General features: G+C 44.3%; 1 protein-coding gene across 2 annotated transcripts in view; it reads left to right on the top strand.

Annotated features, from left to right (window-relative positions):
* The window catches only part of LOC137429547 (transmembrane protein 120A-A-like), a 184,594-nt gene that overhangs the window by 119,536 nt on the left and 45,820 nt on the right, over positions 1–19,238 (top strand). For both annotated transcript variants that reach the window (XM_078779564.1, XM_078779563.1), the window contains exon 8: positions 3,710–3,771. In XM_078779564.1, the coding sequence (XP_078635690.1) occupies positions 3,710–3,771 (62 nt within the window). The remainder of the gene's footprint in view (positions 1–3,709; positions 3,772–19,238) is intronic.

Below are 19,238 nucleotides of genomic sequence, written 5' to 3'. Positions count from 1 at the left end.
ACTATTGTTGTTATTAGAGTAGATAGTTTAGAGTAAAGACAGTCAGTATAAGAATTATCAACATTGTGTTGATTAAACTATTGTTGTTATCAGAGTAGAGAGTTTAGAGTAAAGACAGTCAGTATAAGAATGATCAACATCAAGTTGATTAACCTGTTAGAGTAAAGACAGTCAGTATAAGAATTATCAACATCGTGTTGATTAAACTATTGTTCTTATCAGAGTAGAGAGTTTAGAGTAAAGACAGTCAGTATAAGAATTATCAACATCGTGTTGATTAAACTATTGTTGTTATCAGAGTAGAGAGTTTAGAGTAAAGACAGTCAGTATAAGAATTATCAACATCGTGTTGATTAACCTGTTAGAGTAAAGACAGTCAGTATAAGAATTATCAACATCGTGTTGATTAAACTATTGTTGTTATTAGAGTAGAGAGTTTAGAGTAAAGACAGTCAGTATAAGAATTATCAACATCAAGTTGATTAACCTGTTAGAGTAAAGACAGTCAGTATAAGAATTATCAACATCGTGTTGATTAAACTATTGTTGTTATCAGAGTAGAGAGTTTAGAGTAAAGACAGTCAGTATTAGAATTATCAACATCGTGTTGATTAACCTGTTAGAGTAAAGACAGTCAGTATAAGAATTATCAACATCGTGTTGATTAAACTATTGTTGTTATTAGAGTAGAGAGTTTAGAGTAAAGACAGTCAGTATAAGAATGATCAACATCAAGTTGATTAACCTGTTAGAGTAAAGACAGTCAGTATAAGAATTATCAACATCGTGTTGATTAAACTGTTGTTGTTATCAGAGTAGAGAGTTTAGAGTAAAGACAGTCAGTATAAGAATTATCAACATCGTGTTGATTAAACTATTGTTGTTATCAGAGTAGAGAGTTTAGAGTAAAGACAGTCAGTATAAGAATTATCAACATCAAGTTGATTAACCTGTTAGAGTAAAGACAGTCAGTATAAGAATTATCAACATCGTGTTGATTAAACTATTGTTGTTATCAGAGTAGAGAGTTTAGAGTAAAGACAGTCAGTATAAGAATTATCAACATCAAGTTGATTAACCTGTTAGAGTAAAGACAGTCAGTATAAGAATTATCAACATTGTGTTGATTAAACTATTGTTGTTATCAGAGTAGAGAGTTTAGAGTAAAGACAGTCAGTATAAGAATTATCAACATCAAGTTGATTAACCTGTTAGAGTAAAGACAGTCAGTATAAGAATTATCAACATCGTGTTGATTAAACTATTGTTGTTATCAGAGTAGAGAGTTTAGAGTAAAGACAGTCAGTATAAGAATTATCAACATCGTGTTGATTAAACTAGTGTTGTTATCAGAGTAGAGAGTTTAGAGTAAAGACAGTCAGTATAAGAATTATCAACATCGTGTTGATTAAACTATTGTTGTTATCAGAGTAGAGAGTTTAGAGTAAAGACAGTCAGTATAAGAATTATCAACATCGTGTTGATTAAACTATTGTTGTTATCAGAGTAGAGAGTTTAGAGTAAAGACAGTCAGTATAAGAATTATCAACATCGTGTTGATTAAACTATTGTTGTTATCAGAGTAGGGAGTTTAGAGTAAAGACAGTCAGTATAAGAATTATCAACATCGTGTTGATTAAACTATTGTTGTTATCAGAGTAGGGAGTTTAGAGTAAAGACAGTCAGTATAAGAATTATCAACATCGTGTTGATTAAACTATTGTTGTTATCAGAGTAGGGAGTTTAGAGTAAAGACAGTCAGTATAAGAATTATCAACATTGTGTTGATTAAACTATTGTTGTTATCAGAGTAGGGAGTTTAGAGTAAAGACAGTCAGTATAAGAATTATCAACATCGTGTTGATTAAACTATTGTTGTTATCAGAGTAGGGAGTTTAGAGTAAAGACAGTCAGTATAAGAATTATCAACATCGTGTTGATTAAACTATTGTTGTTATCAGAGTAGAGAGTTTAGAGTAAAGACAGTCAGTATAAGAATTATCAACATCGTGTTGATTAAACTATTGTTGTTATCAGAGTAGGGAGTTTAGAGTAAAGACAGTCAGTATAAGAATTATCAACATCGTGTTGATTAAACTATTGTTGTTATCAGAGTAGAGAGTTTAGAGTAAAGACAGTCAGTATAAGAATTATCAACATCGTGTTGATTAAACTATTGTTGTTATCAGAGTAGGGAGTTTAGAGTAAAGACAGTCAGTATAAGAATTATCAACATTGTGTTGATTAAACTATTGTTGTTATCAGAGTAGGGAGTTTAGAGTAAAGACAGTCAGTATAAGAATTATCAACATCGTGTTGATTAAACTATTGTTGTTATCAGAGTAGGGAGTTTAGAGTAAAGGCAGTCAGTATAAGAATTATCAACATCGTGTTGATTAAACTATTGTTGTTATCAGAGTAGAGAGTTTAGAGTAAAGACAGTCAGTATAAGAATTATCAACATCGTGTTGATTAAACTATTGTTGTTATCAGAGTAGGGAGTTTAGAGTAAAGACAGTCAGTATAAGAATTATCAACATCGTGTTGATTAAACTATTGTTGTTATCAGAGTAGACAGTTTAGAGTAAAGACAGTCAGTATAAGAATTATCAACATCGTGTTGATTAAACTATTGTTGTTATCAGAGTAGGGAGTTTAGAGTAAAGACAGTCAGTATAAGAATTATCAACATCGTGTTGATTAAACTATTGTTGTTATCAGAGTAGGGAGTTTAGAGTAAAGACAGTCAGTATAAGAATTATCAACATTGTGTTGATTAAACTATTGTTGTTATCAGAGTAGGGAGTTTAGAGTAAAGACAGTCAGTATAAGAATTATCAACATCGTGTTGATTAAACTATTGTTGTTATCAGAGTAGGGAGTTTAGAGTAAAGACAGTCAGTATAAGAATTATCAACATCGTGTTGATTAAACTATTGTTGTTATCAGAGTAGAGAGTTTAGAGTAAAGACAGTCAGTATAAGAATTATCAACATCGTGTTGATTAAACTATTGTTGTTATCAGAGTAGGGAGTTTAGAGTAAAGACAGTCAGTATAAGAATTATCAACATCGTGTTGATTAAACTATTGTTGTTATCAGAGTAGAGAGTTTAGAGTAAAGACAGTCAGTATAAGAATTATCAACATCGTGTTGATTAAACTATTGTTGTTATCAGAGTAGGGAGTTTAGAGTAAAGACAGTCAGTATAAGAATTATCAACATCGTGTTGATTAAACTATTGTTGTTATCAGAGTAGAGAGTTTAGAGTAAAGACAGTCAGTATAAGAATTATCAACATCGTGTTGATTAAACTATTGTTGTTATCAGAGTAGAGAGTTTAGAGTAAAGACAGTCAGTATAAGAATTATCAACATCGTGTTGATTAAACTATTGTTGTTATCAGAGTAGAGAGTTTAGACTAAAGACAGTCAGTATAAGAATTATCAACATCGTGTTGATTAAACTATTGTTGTTATCAGAGTAGAGAGTTTAGAGTAAAGACAGTCAGTATAAGTTTTATCAATGTTAAGTTGATTAAACTATTGTTGGCATTGTTTGTGGACGCGGAGACCAACAGGAGCTTTAACTCTCATATTCCTCCTTTAATTTAATGATATGAACTTCAAACCATCCTTCAGCCTCAGTCGTGTTCCCTTGTTGACCTTGACCTTTGTGACATTCACACGTTGACCTTCATGTGTATTCAGGCCTGACGGCATCATGTACCAGAAGTTTCGTCTCCAGTACTTGGATTTCTGTATCTACCTGAGTGAGTCCACTCTCTCACCTTATTACATCATTCCTGAATTTTATGCAGAAACCGGTTTGTCGGTCTCTTTGAATTAACACTCAAAATCATATAAATTGTTCAAAGAGGTATATTATAACAAAAACCTCGTTTAAAAATGTTACTATTAAAATGTAATACATTTCAAATTACTGAATAAATGGCTCTTGGGTGATCCATCACGCTGTTCATAACTTTACCTGCCACACAGTCTGGTACATTTGTCTGTTCCTGTAATTCCTCATATGCTGTCCCAACATTCATTACTTGGCAAAAAATAATAATAATAATAATTAACAAGTATGTTGATCACTCCAGTTTGTGTGGTTGTTTGTCCGCTCACTAACACTTGCCTATATGTCGCAATTTTAAACCGATCTTCACGAAACTTCACTAAATGGTGGAGTTGGTGGTCCGACAAAATCCCATAAATTTTCGAGTAACTGTATTTTATTTGCCAGATGTAGGGCGCCTCTTTATATGAACTTTTCTCGAGCATTACTTGGTTCCTCCTCAGAACACAAGGGTAGTTCAGCAGGCACACGAGATTTTTTGAATGTCCCTTATTTTCTATTGTTTGGCATTTTCTGCAACCGATGGAATGGCACATTCCCTGATATAAAGGGGACTTTTCTATGCCCCTGGCATTTTACCCAAGAATGTTCCTTCTTTTCTAGCGTTTGCCACATGGCACATCCTATATAAAGGGGACTTTTCTCTGCCCCTGGAATTTTTCACAAGATACATTTTAAATACGAACAAAATTGATTCGTTCATCGTATGAGACTTCATTCAAGATGATATAAAAACTTGAAAAAGTAATGGGAAAAAAATATTCAACTCAGATGGGATTTGAACCTGCAATCCCCAGTAGGGGAGTCTGATGCTTTATTCATTAGGCCATTGGGCCAGCATGCTAAAAGTGATATATATATATATATGTATATATATGTATATATATGTATATATATATATATATATATATATATATATATATATATATATATATATATATATATATATATATATATATATATAATATATATATATATATATATTATATATATATATATATTATATATATATATATAGCCCATTGGGCCAGCATATTAGATATGGGTCATAATATTTTGAAGAGTTATAAAGTGTGTATATATTTTTATATATTTATGTATATATCATATATATATATATACTGTATATATATATATATATATATATATAATATAAATATTGTTACGGCCCGCGGTTAAGATGTTGGTTTGCCGAGCGGATGGCACCGCGGCCTAACAGTTACCCCGATTAACCCGATCCCCGAACGTTGGCCGGATCGTGCCACAGCTATTCAATAGGGAAAAGACAAAGGCGACACGGATGTGAAGAAGAAGAAGAAGAAGAAGAAGAAGAAGACAAAAAGGTTGGCAATACGAATATAATTTATTTACTATGTACAGGCTCAAAAAAACCAAGGAGAAGGAAAGATAAGAAAATAATTTACAGAAGATTTTAGACACAGTGCAACCTAGCTTATACAAACTTAATTAAATACTTAGGACAGAACAAACAAAGACAGACTCACGCGGGGAATGATGATAGGACTGGCGGGAGGTGGATGGCCGGAGGGAGAGGAAAGTCCAAGGGGTCCTGCAGCACGATCAGCACGTTTAGCAGCCGCCGTTCCTTCGCGGCCCTGCTCAAAACCGCCGTCCAGGCCCCAAGCGGCTGTTGAGTGTTGTTGCTGCTGTGGCCGCCGCTGCTGCTGCTGCTGTGGACGTCGCGTGCTTTGCCAGGACTACAGCAGGCTTTGTGCTTCCCTGGATGATGATCTCCTTAATGTTCTCTCGCAGTTGGTTCTCTCTGTTCTCCTGGATCATCTTTTTACACAACTCAGCAACCACTCCACTCCACCGACAACTGACGACCAACCCCTTGCTTCTTGCGCGCGCGCCTTTATCGCGCCTCCGGCGATCAAGCCGCCGGCCTTCAGGACACGCCCATCGGTGTGCTCACCTCGGCCCTGGTTGGTCGCGCGACCCTCTGGCTCCTCCCTTGATGACGATGGGCGGGCACGCCTTTCTTCCCCGACCCGAGCACATGTTCAATGGTGGTTTTGGAGGGGATGTAATCGGCAATCGAGGCTTGGCCATGACGAAAGGGGAAATGGAGGTTTTGGGAATGGGAATGAAGAATGAAGGGAATCTATCTTATTTCACTTGGTGCAATGGAGTGTCATTTTAATGGAAGACAAAGCCTTAACCTAATACACAGAATAAGGAAATAAACTACTGAACAGGGATATTATAGTGTCCTTCATGTATGCTTTATTGAACTAACTACGGGAATGCCCTTTGACCTTTATACAACACTGGAGGCAGGAGGGTCCAGACTAAAGCAATACTCACAACAATTGGTATACAATACAACACAATAAAAAAATACAATCCTCATAACCGCAACACTGCACCCTCCTCCTCTTAGGCACGTCCCGGGCCTATAACTTTAACTTAGTGTGACACGTAGGTGTAGTTCCCTCTACTTTTAACCTGACCCTGAGTGCGACAGTTTTAAAACATAAATAAATATGTCCCGCTGCTCCATTGCACCCTACCTAACAGACTCACGCCCACAGCTAACCGAATTGCGGAATGGTCTTCAAACTATACACTGACGGTGGGGAGCATTATTTACAGTAACGCTATTTTATTTACAAAACGCAACCCAGGACCTGTGATTGTTCTTTCTGGGGGGGGAGACAGTCTGCTCTGCATCAATGCACCATGAAAGCACCTATAAACGCACCAATACACCCTCAAGCACCAATCGGTGCACAGTCATCATTGTTCAATAAAATAAAAACAACAAACAAACCCCTAACCCTGCAGGTGGTCTCTTGCTCTTCGGCTCCCTCTGCTGGCTATTATTATTTTCCTGGTGTTGTCATCTTCCTTTGCTGGCGGCCTATTTGCACTATTAAAATGCACCCAACGTGTCCATTTTTATTTATTTTATTTATGGCCCACAGGCCGACTAGTGTGGTTCACCTGTGGGGCATCGGTGCCCTGTGATCAAGGTCCGCCAGCAAGATTTCGGGCCTTCATGGCCGGTTCCAGCAGAGGGGCCATGCACCAACCCATGGGGTCCATAAGTGGTGCGCGGCCACAGACATGTGGTCCATAATGTGGTGCATCGATGCAGACAGCTGGTTCTGGGAGTTCCGGGCGCACAATGGCGGACTCACGCACGCTCCCCTCGGCGCCCAGTGGCGCTCAGGTCCTCATGTGGGAGACAAAAGGGGGGAAGACAGATGAGCGAGGGGTAAGGTCACAAGGGTACACATCAAACAAGGCAATGCAAGGCGAAGTGCGTACGGAGAGCGAAGTGAGAAAGCTCGTCCCTACCGTACGTCACCCCCCCTGTCACCTACCCTACCCTTGCCCTTACCCCATATTTACAAAATCTACACATTTACAAATTCGTCGCTACTGTCACGTCTTCCCCATATTTCCCCTATACCAAATTCGTCTTCACTCCCTCTACTTCAAAATTTGCCATCACCCAATTCATCATCAATCCTCATAAGGAGGAAGAGATGGAACAACAAAGCACAATGTCACACCCACGTCATGATGCATCTCGCATTCCAAACATCTGCACAATAAAAATAATAAAACATGGCATGGTGTGGAGGTACGTCATCTCTTGTGAGTGGATGCAGATGGTGCGAGGAGACTTTAATCCTAACTAATTTCTAAATGACATTAACACACTTTACACTACCTGGGGTCTTTCCCTGCCAATCCATTGGCCAACTTACACTATGGGTTCTAAAAACCAATTCCCATTGACCAAACTGTGGTGCTTCTCAATTTGGGGTCTCACTCCCCCGATTCATCTCCCGGTGCCCTTGCACAATTTCTGGGCTGGGTCGTGTAGCTCTCCCAGCAGGTCTACCCACCTGCACACCTCCACCACTGCAGTTGCCACCCAAGCTAACCTAACTCCTCACCCTAACCTATCTAACTGGGGAAGGCCCCTCCTGGCTCTGTCACCCCACTCGGTGCCCTCTGGCACTGGGCTACCCGGGTCCGTCCTCCGGATCCTTGGGCCCCATCCACAACAACTCTACCGGCTCCCAGAGCCCACCTGCGGCCTCACCTGGCCGACATCCTCACAGTGGTGGAGTGCCCAAACCAACTACACACACTAACAGGCTACACGCCCAGCCATTTCCACAACACTAATGCACCCATCCAAACACCATTCTTTCACCCGCACCACAGATGCCAATATCCAACCACAATTTACCTATACCCTCTACCTAACACTTACACTACCCTCCCCGGGTATTCGTGATGGGGGTCCATCCTTCCCCCATCCACACCTTCGCACCATCCACTCCACTCCATAGTTTCCACCATACTCACTCCACGACCATCCATTCCAATACTCCATATATTCCATACCATTTATTCCACACAACCATTCTCCATACACCTGTCGTTGCACACCTGTGCAATCACACCTGGTGCCACCTGCACCCTCCTTCCTTCCTGGACCATTTGGTCAGCACAACTCACATCACTATCACTCACTCATTCACTGCTCCATCCACCTGTTCAGTTGCACACCTGTGCAATCACACCTGTTCCTTACACACTTGTCACAATACACTTCTGAATACACCTCCAACACTCACACGGCATCATCTAATCTACCTGTTGCCCTGTTAACTTAGTGCTCCCCGTCTTCCCTTTAAACTAAGCACATACCACGTCATTATCATCCACTCTAATCTACCTGCGTCCCCACTACAGGTATCATTGTCACTAACTAATCTTAACGTTACCTATTGTCATCTTCTCTAGATCCCTATCATTATATCCTAACCCTCCCAGGCTAGTTTTCACTGCCATAAACCCCATAACTAGTGCTCCTTTGCCCCCGCTGTGAGAGATGGCAGAGTTGCCATCCCACCACATCGGGTATCTTTCACTATAAATTTTGCTCGTCCAAATTCAACAAATCAAAAATTTGCCAATCATCTGCCAATCCTCACTCTGCCAATCCTTTGCCAATCGTCAAATTTTGCTTTTCAATTTCGGGGCCAAAACACTATTCTCATCATCACAGTCTACTCACTAGTGCCTCTCGGTGCGCCAATTCACTTCTAAAGCTCGGCTTCGTAAAGCCGAGCAATGCATGCGGGTTGTTTGGTGCCGGCGGCTGGATGCGTCCGGCATTCGGTGCAGGGAAGGACGCTTACCCGGGCCGAGATCCCACGCACCACCTCGGCACGGAGCCATCCAATGGCCCGATCTCGACCTGCCGGAACGCCTCAACAAAAATGGGTCGCCATGACGACCCTTCCTATCGGGCTGCCCGCTCTGCCTAGTGGAGCACGGACGCGGCCGTTCAAAGCGCGGCCCGGCGTGGGTCGCGTACGGCGGTTCTTTCGAAACCACCGTGGTTCGGATCCCCGCTGGTCCTCGCGGCACGCAAAGCTGCCCGGCACGCACCGAGGGCCCGCTTCGGCTAAATGTCGTTCTAACCGCTAACCCGGTTACCGTCGATGCTTCACCTGCATGCTCACATGCATACGCTACCCCTTTCACCATCACCGAGCTCGGTGCTCCAACGCCGCCCGTACACCCCGCGTACTTCGTTATTGCACTCGTTCTGTCGCTCACAGACTTGGTCACACACCTGACCACCGCACACCTTTGCACACACTCCTCGTTCGCACACCTCACCAACATACCTCTTCGCGCCCCCTTCTCGGTCACCTCCTCTGTGACAATCACAGGTGTGCTCTCACTCACACACCCAACCACGTGCCTTACTACCAGTTCCAGCGTGCATTCCCATACGCGCTCTACCATTCCAGGTGTGCATCCCTCCATTCCAGGTGTACATCCTCTCTCACCTGCCACAACCAACTTACGCTCCGTGTCACTCTTACCACTTTCACCACCACTCTTGACAGCGCACTCACCCTTACTCTCGACAGCGCACTCTTTCCTCATGCACCCATCCGTTACACACCTTTCTCACGCATCCTCTTGCGCACACTCTCCCGTTACTTCCTCCATAACACTCACCACAGGTGTACACTTTCTTGTTACATCCTCTGTAACACTCCTCACTACGCGCTTCCATGTGCCCCCTCGCACACGCGCTACGACCGACTCACTCTCGACAGCACACACACTCCTCGGCGCGCACTTTTTCCTCACACACCCCAGAGTCGGACATTCTCGCACACCTCCTCCTTCGCACACCGTACCTGTCGCACACTTCACCAACGGCCTCTCACGAACACCCGGATCCAAATCAACCCCCAAGCCGACTGAAGCTCCCCTCACATCATGTACATTTCCACGTATATCGCCACTCACCTTGGCACCTCGTCTCCGCACCTCCTTCGCCACCTGCAAACTCTTTATTTGGTTAGCGAGCACATCATCACGATTTGAGCACCGACCTTGCACATATTCCATCACCTCCTCCTGTATTTCTCTCTTAGTTTCCCTCCGTCTCTTCTTAATTTCACTCATCCCCTCTTTCACCTTCTCTAATTTTTGCTTCACCTCTTTTATCTCCCGGTGCGTCTCCTCAATCTCGTCCTCTAAGGCTACCTTGACCGTCTCTATGTGCGTCCTCACCTCCCGGTCCTTCGTCTCCATTACTTCTATCACCTCGTCCAACCTCGTTGTCAGTCCCTCACGTACCATCTGACATTGCCTCTGTGTCGCTATTAAGTCATTTTTAATGTCGTTTTGTGTCGCTTTTAACCCTCCTAGTACCGCAGTGTTCCTTTGAACCTGCTCCACTAACTCCGTCTGTCCCACCGTCAGCTGTTCCACCTCCTCCGTCAGGTCCTCCATGCCCCCTTGTAACTTTGCCGTCCCATTTCTCACCTCTTTTTCCATACGCTTTTCACCTCGCTTTACCTCCTCGCGTACCCCCGAGACCTCCTCACTTACACCTCGTCGTATCTCCTCCTTCATCTCCTCCATCTCTTTTGTAGATGCCACCCTCATCTGTCCCAATTCATCCCTCTGAGCATCCAATTTACCTTCTAACCCGATTTTCACCTCCTCTATCTGGTTCGCCATCCGTTTGATTTCCCGGGCGGATTGCTCCCCTACTTCCCGCAATTTGTCGTCCATTGTGTTTTCTAACCCCCTTAACCCATTTTTCACCCCCTCTATCTGATTCTCCTGGGCAGCCATTCTATTTTCCACCCCCGTTAACCCATGTTTCACCCCTTCTATCCCATTGTCTAACCCCTCAAATTTCTTGTCTAACCCCTCAAATTTCTTGTCTAACCCCTCAAATTTCTTGTCTAACCCCTTAAAATTGTTGTCTAACCCTTCAAATTTCTTGTCTAACCCCTCAAATTTAGCTTCTAGCCGCTCCCCCATTTCTCACATTTTGCCCCCCATTTCGCCTCCCAATCGCTCACTATTAGCCCTTGCTTCGTCCCTCATTTGCTCACCCATTTCTCTTTGCTCTTGGGTGGACTTATCACTTTGGGCATCCATTTTTGCCATCATTTGAATCATAAAGACTTGCATGTACTCTGGCATCTCTGGCTCGGCTGCCGCGACCACGTGCGCAGCGCAATTTGGTGCTGCTACGGTCACGGGTGCAGCAAAATTTGGTGCCGCTACAACCACGTGCGCGATGGCTCCATTTTGTGCGCCTGAAACCTCCTCAACCACATTGCCATTTTTCTCCTCCTCCCTTTCCTCCACATACATTTCCCCGAGGTCCTGGGTCGATTCTACCCCGTCTATCTCTCCCACCGACATCCTGTCGCCTTGACCAGCCATGGCGCGATTTCAAAATTCGGGTTTTGTAAAACAAACCAAATTTCAGTAGCTCGTAATTTTGAGCGCGTTAAGCGCGCTTCGGGTCCGTTCCCGCTCCCGACACCAATTGTTACGGCCCGCGGTTAAGATGTTGGTTTGCCGAGCGGATGGCACCGCGGCCTAACAGTTACCCCGATTAACCCGATCCCCGAACGTTGGCCGGATCGTGCCACAGCTATTCAATAGGGAAAAGACAAAGGCGACACGGATGTGAAGAAGAAGAAGAAGAAGAAGACAAAAAGGTTGGCAATACGAATATAATTTATTTACTATGTACAGGCTCAAAAAAACCAAGGAGAAGGAAAGATAAGAAAATAATTTACAGAAGATTTTAGACACAGTGCAACCTAGCTTATACAAACTTAATTAAATACTCAGGACAGAACAAACAAAGACAGACTCACGCGGGGAATGATGATAGGACTGGCGGGAGGTGGATGGCCGGAGGGAGAGGAAAGTCCAAGGGGTCCTGCAGCACGATCAGCACGTTTAGCAGCCGCCGTTCCTTCGCGGCCCTGCTCAAAACCGCCGTCCAGGCCCCAAGCGGCTGTTGAGTGTTGTTGCTGCTGTGGCCGCCGCCACTGCTGCTGCTGTGGACGTCGCGTGCTTTGCCAGGACTACAGCAGGCTTTGTGCTTCCCTGGATGATGATCTCCTTAATGTTCTCTCGCAGTTGGTTCTCTCTGTTCTCCTGGATCATCTTTTTACACAACTCAGCAACCACTCCACTCCACCGACAACTGACGACCAACCCCTTGCTTCTTGCGCACGCGCCTTTATCGCGCCTCCGGCGATCAAGCCGCCGGCCTTTAGGACACGCCCATCGGTGTGCTCACCTCGGCCCTGGTTGGTCGCGCGACCCTCTGGCTCCTCCCTTGATGACGACGGGCGGGCACACCTTTCTTCCCCGACCCGAGCACATGTTCAATGGTGGTTTTGGAGGGGATGTAATCGGCAATCGAGGCTTGGCCATGACGAAAGGGGAAATGGAGGTTTTGGGAATGGGAATGAAGAATGAAGGGAATCTATCTTATTTCACTTGGTGCAATGGAGTGTCATTTTAATGGAAGACAAAGCCTTAACCTAATACACAGAATAAGGAAATAAACTACTGAACAGGGATATTATAGTGTCCTTCATGTATGCTTTATTGAACTAACTACGGGAACGCCCTTTGACCTTTATACAACACTGGAGGCAGGAGGGTCCAGACTAAAGCAATATTCACAACAATTGGTATACAATACAACACAATAAAAAAATACAATCCTCATATCCGCAACAATATATATATATATATATATATATATATATATATATATATATATATAAATATATAAATATATATATATATATATATATATATAATATATATATATATATATATACATATATATATACATATATATATATATATATATATATATATATATATATATATATATATATATATATATATATATATATATATGAAGCCAAAATCTATAGCACTTATGTGGAATTTGTTTCGAAATCCATCAACTAGACCTATTGGCCGATGTATATTCCAAGTTTCAGCTAGTTTCAATGTATAGTCCTTGAGATATGAGCACCAACACATTTTGGGCGGACGAACAGACGGACACCAACGTGAATTTGAGGGTTTTCTCAATATAACTAAAAAAATGCAAAAACCGACATTGCTGAAATTTGGAACATTTTACCTCCACGTACAAAGTAGTTACTTCTGAAATTTTCAGCCGATTTCGTCCAGTAGAAGCTTAGAAACGTATTTTCAGTCCCCATGTTAAAGCTCCATGGAGGAAACGATCCCTTATAGAAAGGGAGGGGCGCTTTGCACCTCCCTTGATATGCTGCGACCGAGGTGACTAATCTCACTCTGAATGAGACATTCTATGCCGAACTCATTCGGCATATGTGCCGAATGCCGAAAACATGCCGAAATACTTGAAAGGCTGCTTTCGACTTTCTCACCAAATCTATTCATCCCCCCCAAAAAATTCCATCTCTTTCAGTGCCTCTTTTCTACATTACTAAAACTCTCCTGCACTCCACCCCCCCTCCAGCGTCATTAAACGTATTTTTGACTCGAAGGTCACAAGAAACTCATTTTGCAATAATTGTTCGTTTCCCATTAATCGTACACTTTCTAAAATCCAATCTCACCCCTCCCCTCCAAAACTTCCCCATCACCCCTCCCCTCCAAATATTCCCCAATCACCCATCCCTTTCAAATCTTCCCCCTTGCCCCTCCCCTCCAAATCCTCCACATCACCCATCCCTTTTAAATCTCCCCCCTTGCCCCTTCCCTCCTAAACTCCCCCCACACCCCTCCCCTCCAAGACTCCCCCTCGCCCCTCCCCTCCTAGACTCCCCCCTCACCCCTCCCCTCCAAATCTCCCCCATCTCCCATCCCTTTCAAATCCCTCCCCTTGTCCCTTCCCTCCTAAACTCCCCCCTAACCCCTCCCCTCATAAACTCCCCCCTCACCCCTCCCCTTCAAATCTCCCCACCCTCATTTCTTCTCCATTTCCCCCCTCTCACCCCTCCTCCTCAAAGCGTCCTCCCCGCTTCTTCCCCCTTCCATCTCTCACCTCCATCTCCCCAAACCTCCTGCTTCACTCTTCCCCCTCCTCAAATAACACCTCATTGTGCCTCACCCAATCACCATCAAACCTTTTGTCCGCCCCATCCTTCCCTTTCTCAGAGCTATTCTGAAATCTCTGACACACCTTCAACAGCTCTCCCTACCTCTTCCTCCTCTTCCACATCTTACCCTACCCCTCCTCCCCCCTGTTGTGTATCCGATGCGCCCCCTTCCTCTTCATTAACGGTATGGACCTCAAACATCCGGGGCCTTCGTTCAAACTTAACTGATCTCTCCAGACAGGTTGCTTCTGACAAACCAGACGTGATCTGCTTAACAGAAACGTTCCTCCTCCATGATGTCTCTGATTCCTTAGTATCTCTCCCGGGTTACTCCCTCCTCCGGTGTGATAGACCTGAGCCTCGTCCTGGAGGTGGGGTTGCTATCTTTATCAAAAATGCTCTTTCTCACTCGCCCTGCACTGCCCTCTCTCCACCTCACCCCCAGGAATACCTCTGGCTACAGCTTCCCCTTCGCTCCCACCTCTTGTTCATATGTGTGTTGTACCGTCCACCAAACAGTGATGACTCCATCTACATCTCGCTGTCTGATAATATGGACCAACTTCTATCTACTCATCCCAACTCTCTCTTCCTCATATGTGGTGATTTCAATTGTCACCATGCCAGTTGGCTGGGTGTGGGTACCTCTCTCACCAGCCATGGCTCCTCAGCAAAGGACTTCTGCGACTCATTGGGACTGACACAATCTGTCAATTTCCCGACCTGGATCTCAGTCAACGGAGCATCTTCTCTTCTGGACTTGGTTATGACTAACTTCCCTGAAAATGTCTGCTGCTCTTCTTCTGCTCCAATCGGCTCATCTGATCACGTGCTTGTTAAAGTGGCCATCTCTCTGACCATTCTCAGGGAGCCTCCTCAGCGTCGACGAGTCTGGCATTTCACTCGGGCCAACTGGCACGGTCTTCAAGCAGCCATCAATCATCTGGATTGGTCTCCCATCTCTACCGCCTCCGACATCAACTCATCCTGGGAATTCTTCCAAAGTAAATTGCTCTCTCTCATGCACAGATTTATCCCATCTCGTGTTCAGTTGTCATACCCTTCCTCCCGTCCATGGTACACGGATTCTTGTGATGAGGCTGTTGCCCAGAAATAACTTGCCTTCGTCTCCTGGAAAGCAAATCCAACGGAAGGAAATCTCTTTTCCTTTCACAAAGCCCGAAACAATTCTGTGTCCACCCTCAGGAGAGCCAGGAAACAATATCTCTCCGTTCTCAAGACCGAACTCTCTTATCTGTCTCCCTCTTCCAAATCCTGGTGGCGTCTGGTCAAATCTGTTTCTGGTGTTTGTTCCCCCCTCCATCCCCTCCCAAACCTCAAACGGCTACACAGCTGACTCCGCACGTGAAAAAGCTGAATGCCTCAACTGTGTTTGCCTCTAAATCTTGTGTCCCAAACCCATCCCTCTCTGTACCCACCGTACCCAGTCATACCCAGCTGCTCCTGGACTCTGTGTCCTTTCCTCCTGACAAGGTGGAAAAGTTTCTGTCAACCCTCGACTCTGATTCTGCAACTGGACCTGACGGCATCAGCCCACGGGTCCTAAAATCCTGTTCTTCCGCTCTTTCACTCCCTCTCTCTGTTCTCTTCACCCTCTCTTTTGCTCAACATCAACTGCCATCTGCTTGGAAATCAGCCAACATCACCGCTTTACACAAAAAAGGTGCAAAAACAGATCCTAGCAACTACAGACCAATCAGCCTTCTCCCAATTATCAACAAAGTCATGGAATCCATCATTGCTTCGGATATGAAATCTTTCCTCTTCTCCAATGGCTTGATCTCTGATCATCAATTTGGTTTCAGACCAGGTCACTCTACTCTGGACATGCTGCTTCTGCTGTCTCAACAATGGATGGAGGTCCTCAATGCCAAACAGGAAATTAGAGCTGTCTCCCTCGACATATCACATGCTTTCGATACGGTCTGGCACCGCGCTCTGCTCACCAAACTCTCCTCCTTTGGTATCCATGGAAATCTCCACGCATGCCAGGCGGACTTCCTCTCTAGTCGTAGTCAACGTGTAGCCCTGAATGGGTTTCCATCTCCTCTTCCTGTTCAGGCTGGAGTTCCCCAAGGCAGTGTTCTGGGCCCTGTGCTTTTTCTGGTCTTCATCAGTGATCTCTCCGACTCTCTTGAAAATCCTCTCTATCTCTTTGCTGATGACTCCACTCTCTGCCGCTCCATTCCTCATCCCTCAGAGCGGCAGTCTGCAACCTCCTCACTCTCTGCAGACCTGGACAAAATCACTGACTGGGCAAACAAATGGAACATGTCTTTCAATCCTGACAAATCTCACACTTTTACGATGTCTCTCCGAAAAGACCGACTGGCCAACCCTCCCATCCACTTTCTGAATAATCCTCTCAAAGAAGTTCTGTCACTCAAGCTTTTGGGTCTCACTATCTGCCATGATCTTTCCTGGGAAAACCACATTTCAAACTGGCCTCCAAAGCCAGTCGCCGACTGGGCATCCTCCGTCGGGCGAAGTCCTTCCTTGGCACAGCTGAGCTCCTCACCACATACAAGGCTTTCATCCGCAGCTCAATGGAATACTGCTCTCCCCTCTGGGCTGGTGCTCCTGCCTCACACCTAGCTCGTCTTCATGCTGTTGAAACCAAAGCGTTCAGAATCATTGGAATCTCCCGTGATGAAGCTACCTCCGAGGGCCTTTCACTTACTCACCACAGGCAGGTTGGTGGTCTTTCTGTCTTCTACCGACTCCTCTCCGGCCTTGCTCCTCCAGCTCTCTCTGGGCTCTGTCCCCTAAATATTCCTAAAGATCGCACAAGATCTGCCTGCAACCCTCTTATGGTTAAACTGCCAAAATCAAGACTCTCTGCTCAACTTCACTCTTTCATTCCTCTTTTCTCCCGCCTCTGGAACAAACTCCCCCACTCCCTTCAATCCCACTCCCCCCTCCAGGTCTTTAAAACAGATGTTCACCACCATCTCTTAACTTCCCCCATCCAAAACCTTGATCTTTTCTACCCCCGCTAATTTCACCCCAAATCCTCTTTTTTGAAATACCAACTTATTTCCTGGAAGTCCTTGGTGTCCTTGTGTTTATACTTCTCCCACCCCCCACCCCTTCCCACGCCGCCTCCCCCCAAGCCCTCCCCCTCCCACACATTCCCGATGTCCCTCACAAATGTTGTGTTTGTGTGCTTCCCCTTCTCTCCTCATCTTGTCTACCGCTCCTCTTTTTATTGTCCCCCGTCGCACAGCGTAGCGAAAGGGGGACTATGGCTTTCCCCTCCATCCGTGTGTCCGTGCGTGCGTGCGTGCGGGCGTGCGTGCATAAGCGAAGGACCGCATTCGAATTTCGTGTGTGGGTGCAACCCACGTCAAAATCCAAGATGGCCGCCGCCATGTATGTCGGATGCCATGTATGTCTTAACCTTGTGAGATGAATATCTTGAAAAATAAGCGAAGTACCAACTTCTAATCTGGTGTGTGGGTGTATCTCGGCATAAGGAAGAAAGCTATTGAAAATTGGGTCGCCACGTCAAAATCCAAGATGACCGCCGCCATGTATGTCTGAACCTTGTGAGATGAATATCCTGTAAAATAAGTGAAGTACCAACTTCTAATTTGGTGTGTGGGTGTATCTCGGCATAAGGAAGAACGCTCTTGAAAATTGGGGCGCCACGGCAAACTCTAAGATGGCTGCCACCATATATATGTCTGAACCTTGTGAGCGAAATATCTTGAAAAATAAGCGAAGTACCAACTTCTAATCTGGTGTGTGGGTGTATCTCGGCATAAGGAAGAACGCTATTGTAAATTGGGTCGCCACGTCAAAATCCAAGATGGCCGCCGCCATGCATGTCTGAACCTTGTGAGATGAATATCTTGAAAAATAAGCGAAGTACCAACTTCTAATTTGGTGTGTGGGTGTATCTCGGCATAAGGAAGAACGTTATTGTAAATTGGGTCGCCACGTCAAAATCCAAGATGGCCGCCACCATATATATGTTTGAAACTTGTGAGCATAATATCTTGAAAAATAAGCAAAGCACCAACTTCTAATCTGGTGTTTGGGTGTATCTAGGCACAAGGAAGAACGCTATTGAAAATTGGGTCGCCACGTCAAAATCCAAGATGGCCGCCTTCATGTATGTCTGAACCTTGTGAGATGAATATCTTGAAAAATAAGCGAAGTACCAACTTCTAATTTGGTGTGTGGGTGTATCTCGGCATAAGGAAGAACGTTATTGTAAATTGGGTCGCCACGTCAAAATCCAAGATGGCCGCCTCCATGTATGTCTGAACCTTGTGAGCGAAATATCATATCATAGCATGTTTTCTGCGTCTTCCACTTTGTCAACTCACATCCCTTCACCGACGGGGGACCTAGGCGTAACGCTTGTCTACTTTGGTTCTTTGTCTGTTTGATTTGTTTGTGTGATAAATGTTAGCTCTTTCACGAGCCTCGATTATGTATACCAAAAAACAAAAAAAAACAAAAAAAAACTCGAGTCTGTGGTTGATCGTGCCCCAGCAGAGATACTCTTCAGTCTTGGGAAATTTAAATACATCGACTGGCATTGATGGAGATGGTTTTCAGACATGTGTTGGTTCCCAAGGATCTGGTACTGTGTACGAGAACAGCACTATGTTCCTTGCATCTGATTGTTTGGAGATCTGGATCTGTTTCTTTACTTCCTCTCTTCCAACCTGGATCTGTTTCTTTACTTCCTCTCTTCCAACCTGGATCTGTTTCTTTACTTCCTCTCTTCCAACCTGGATCTGTTTCTTTACTTCCTCTCCTCCAACCTGGATCTGTTTCTTTACTTCCTCTCTTCCAACCTGGATCTGTTTCTTTACTTCCTCTCCTCCAACCTGGATCTGTTTCTTTACTTCCTCTCTTCCAACCTGGATCTGTTTCTTTACCTCCTCTCCTC

The sequence above is a fragment of the Myxine glutinosa genome, chromosome 6 (assembly GCF_964187855.1).
Source record: "Myxine glutinosa chromosome 6, kmMyxGlut1.1, whole genome shotgun sequence".
In the NCBI taxonomy this organism is placed as follows: Eukaryota; Metazoa; Chordata; class Myxini; order Myxiniformes; family Myxinidae; genus Myxine; species Myxine glutinosa.
Note: the sequence above shows the minus strand (reverse complement) of the source record. Positions and strands in the feature narration are given on the sequence as shown.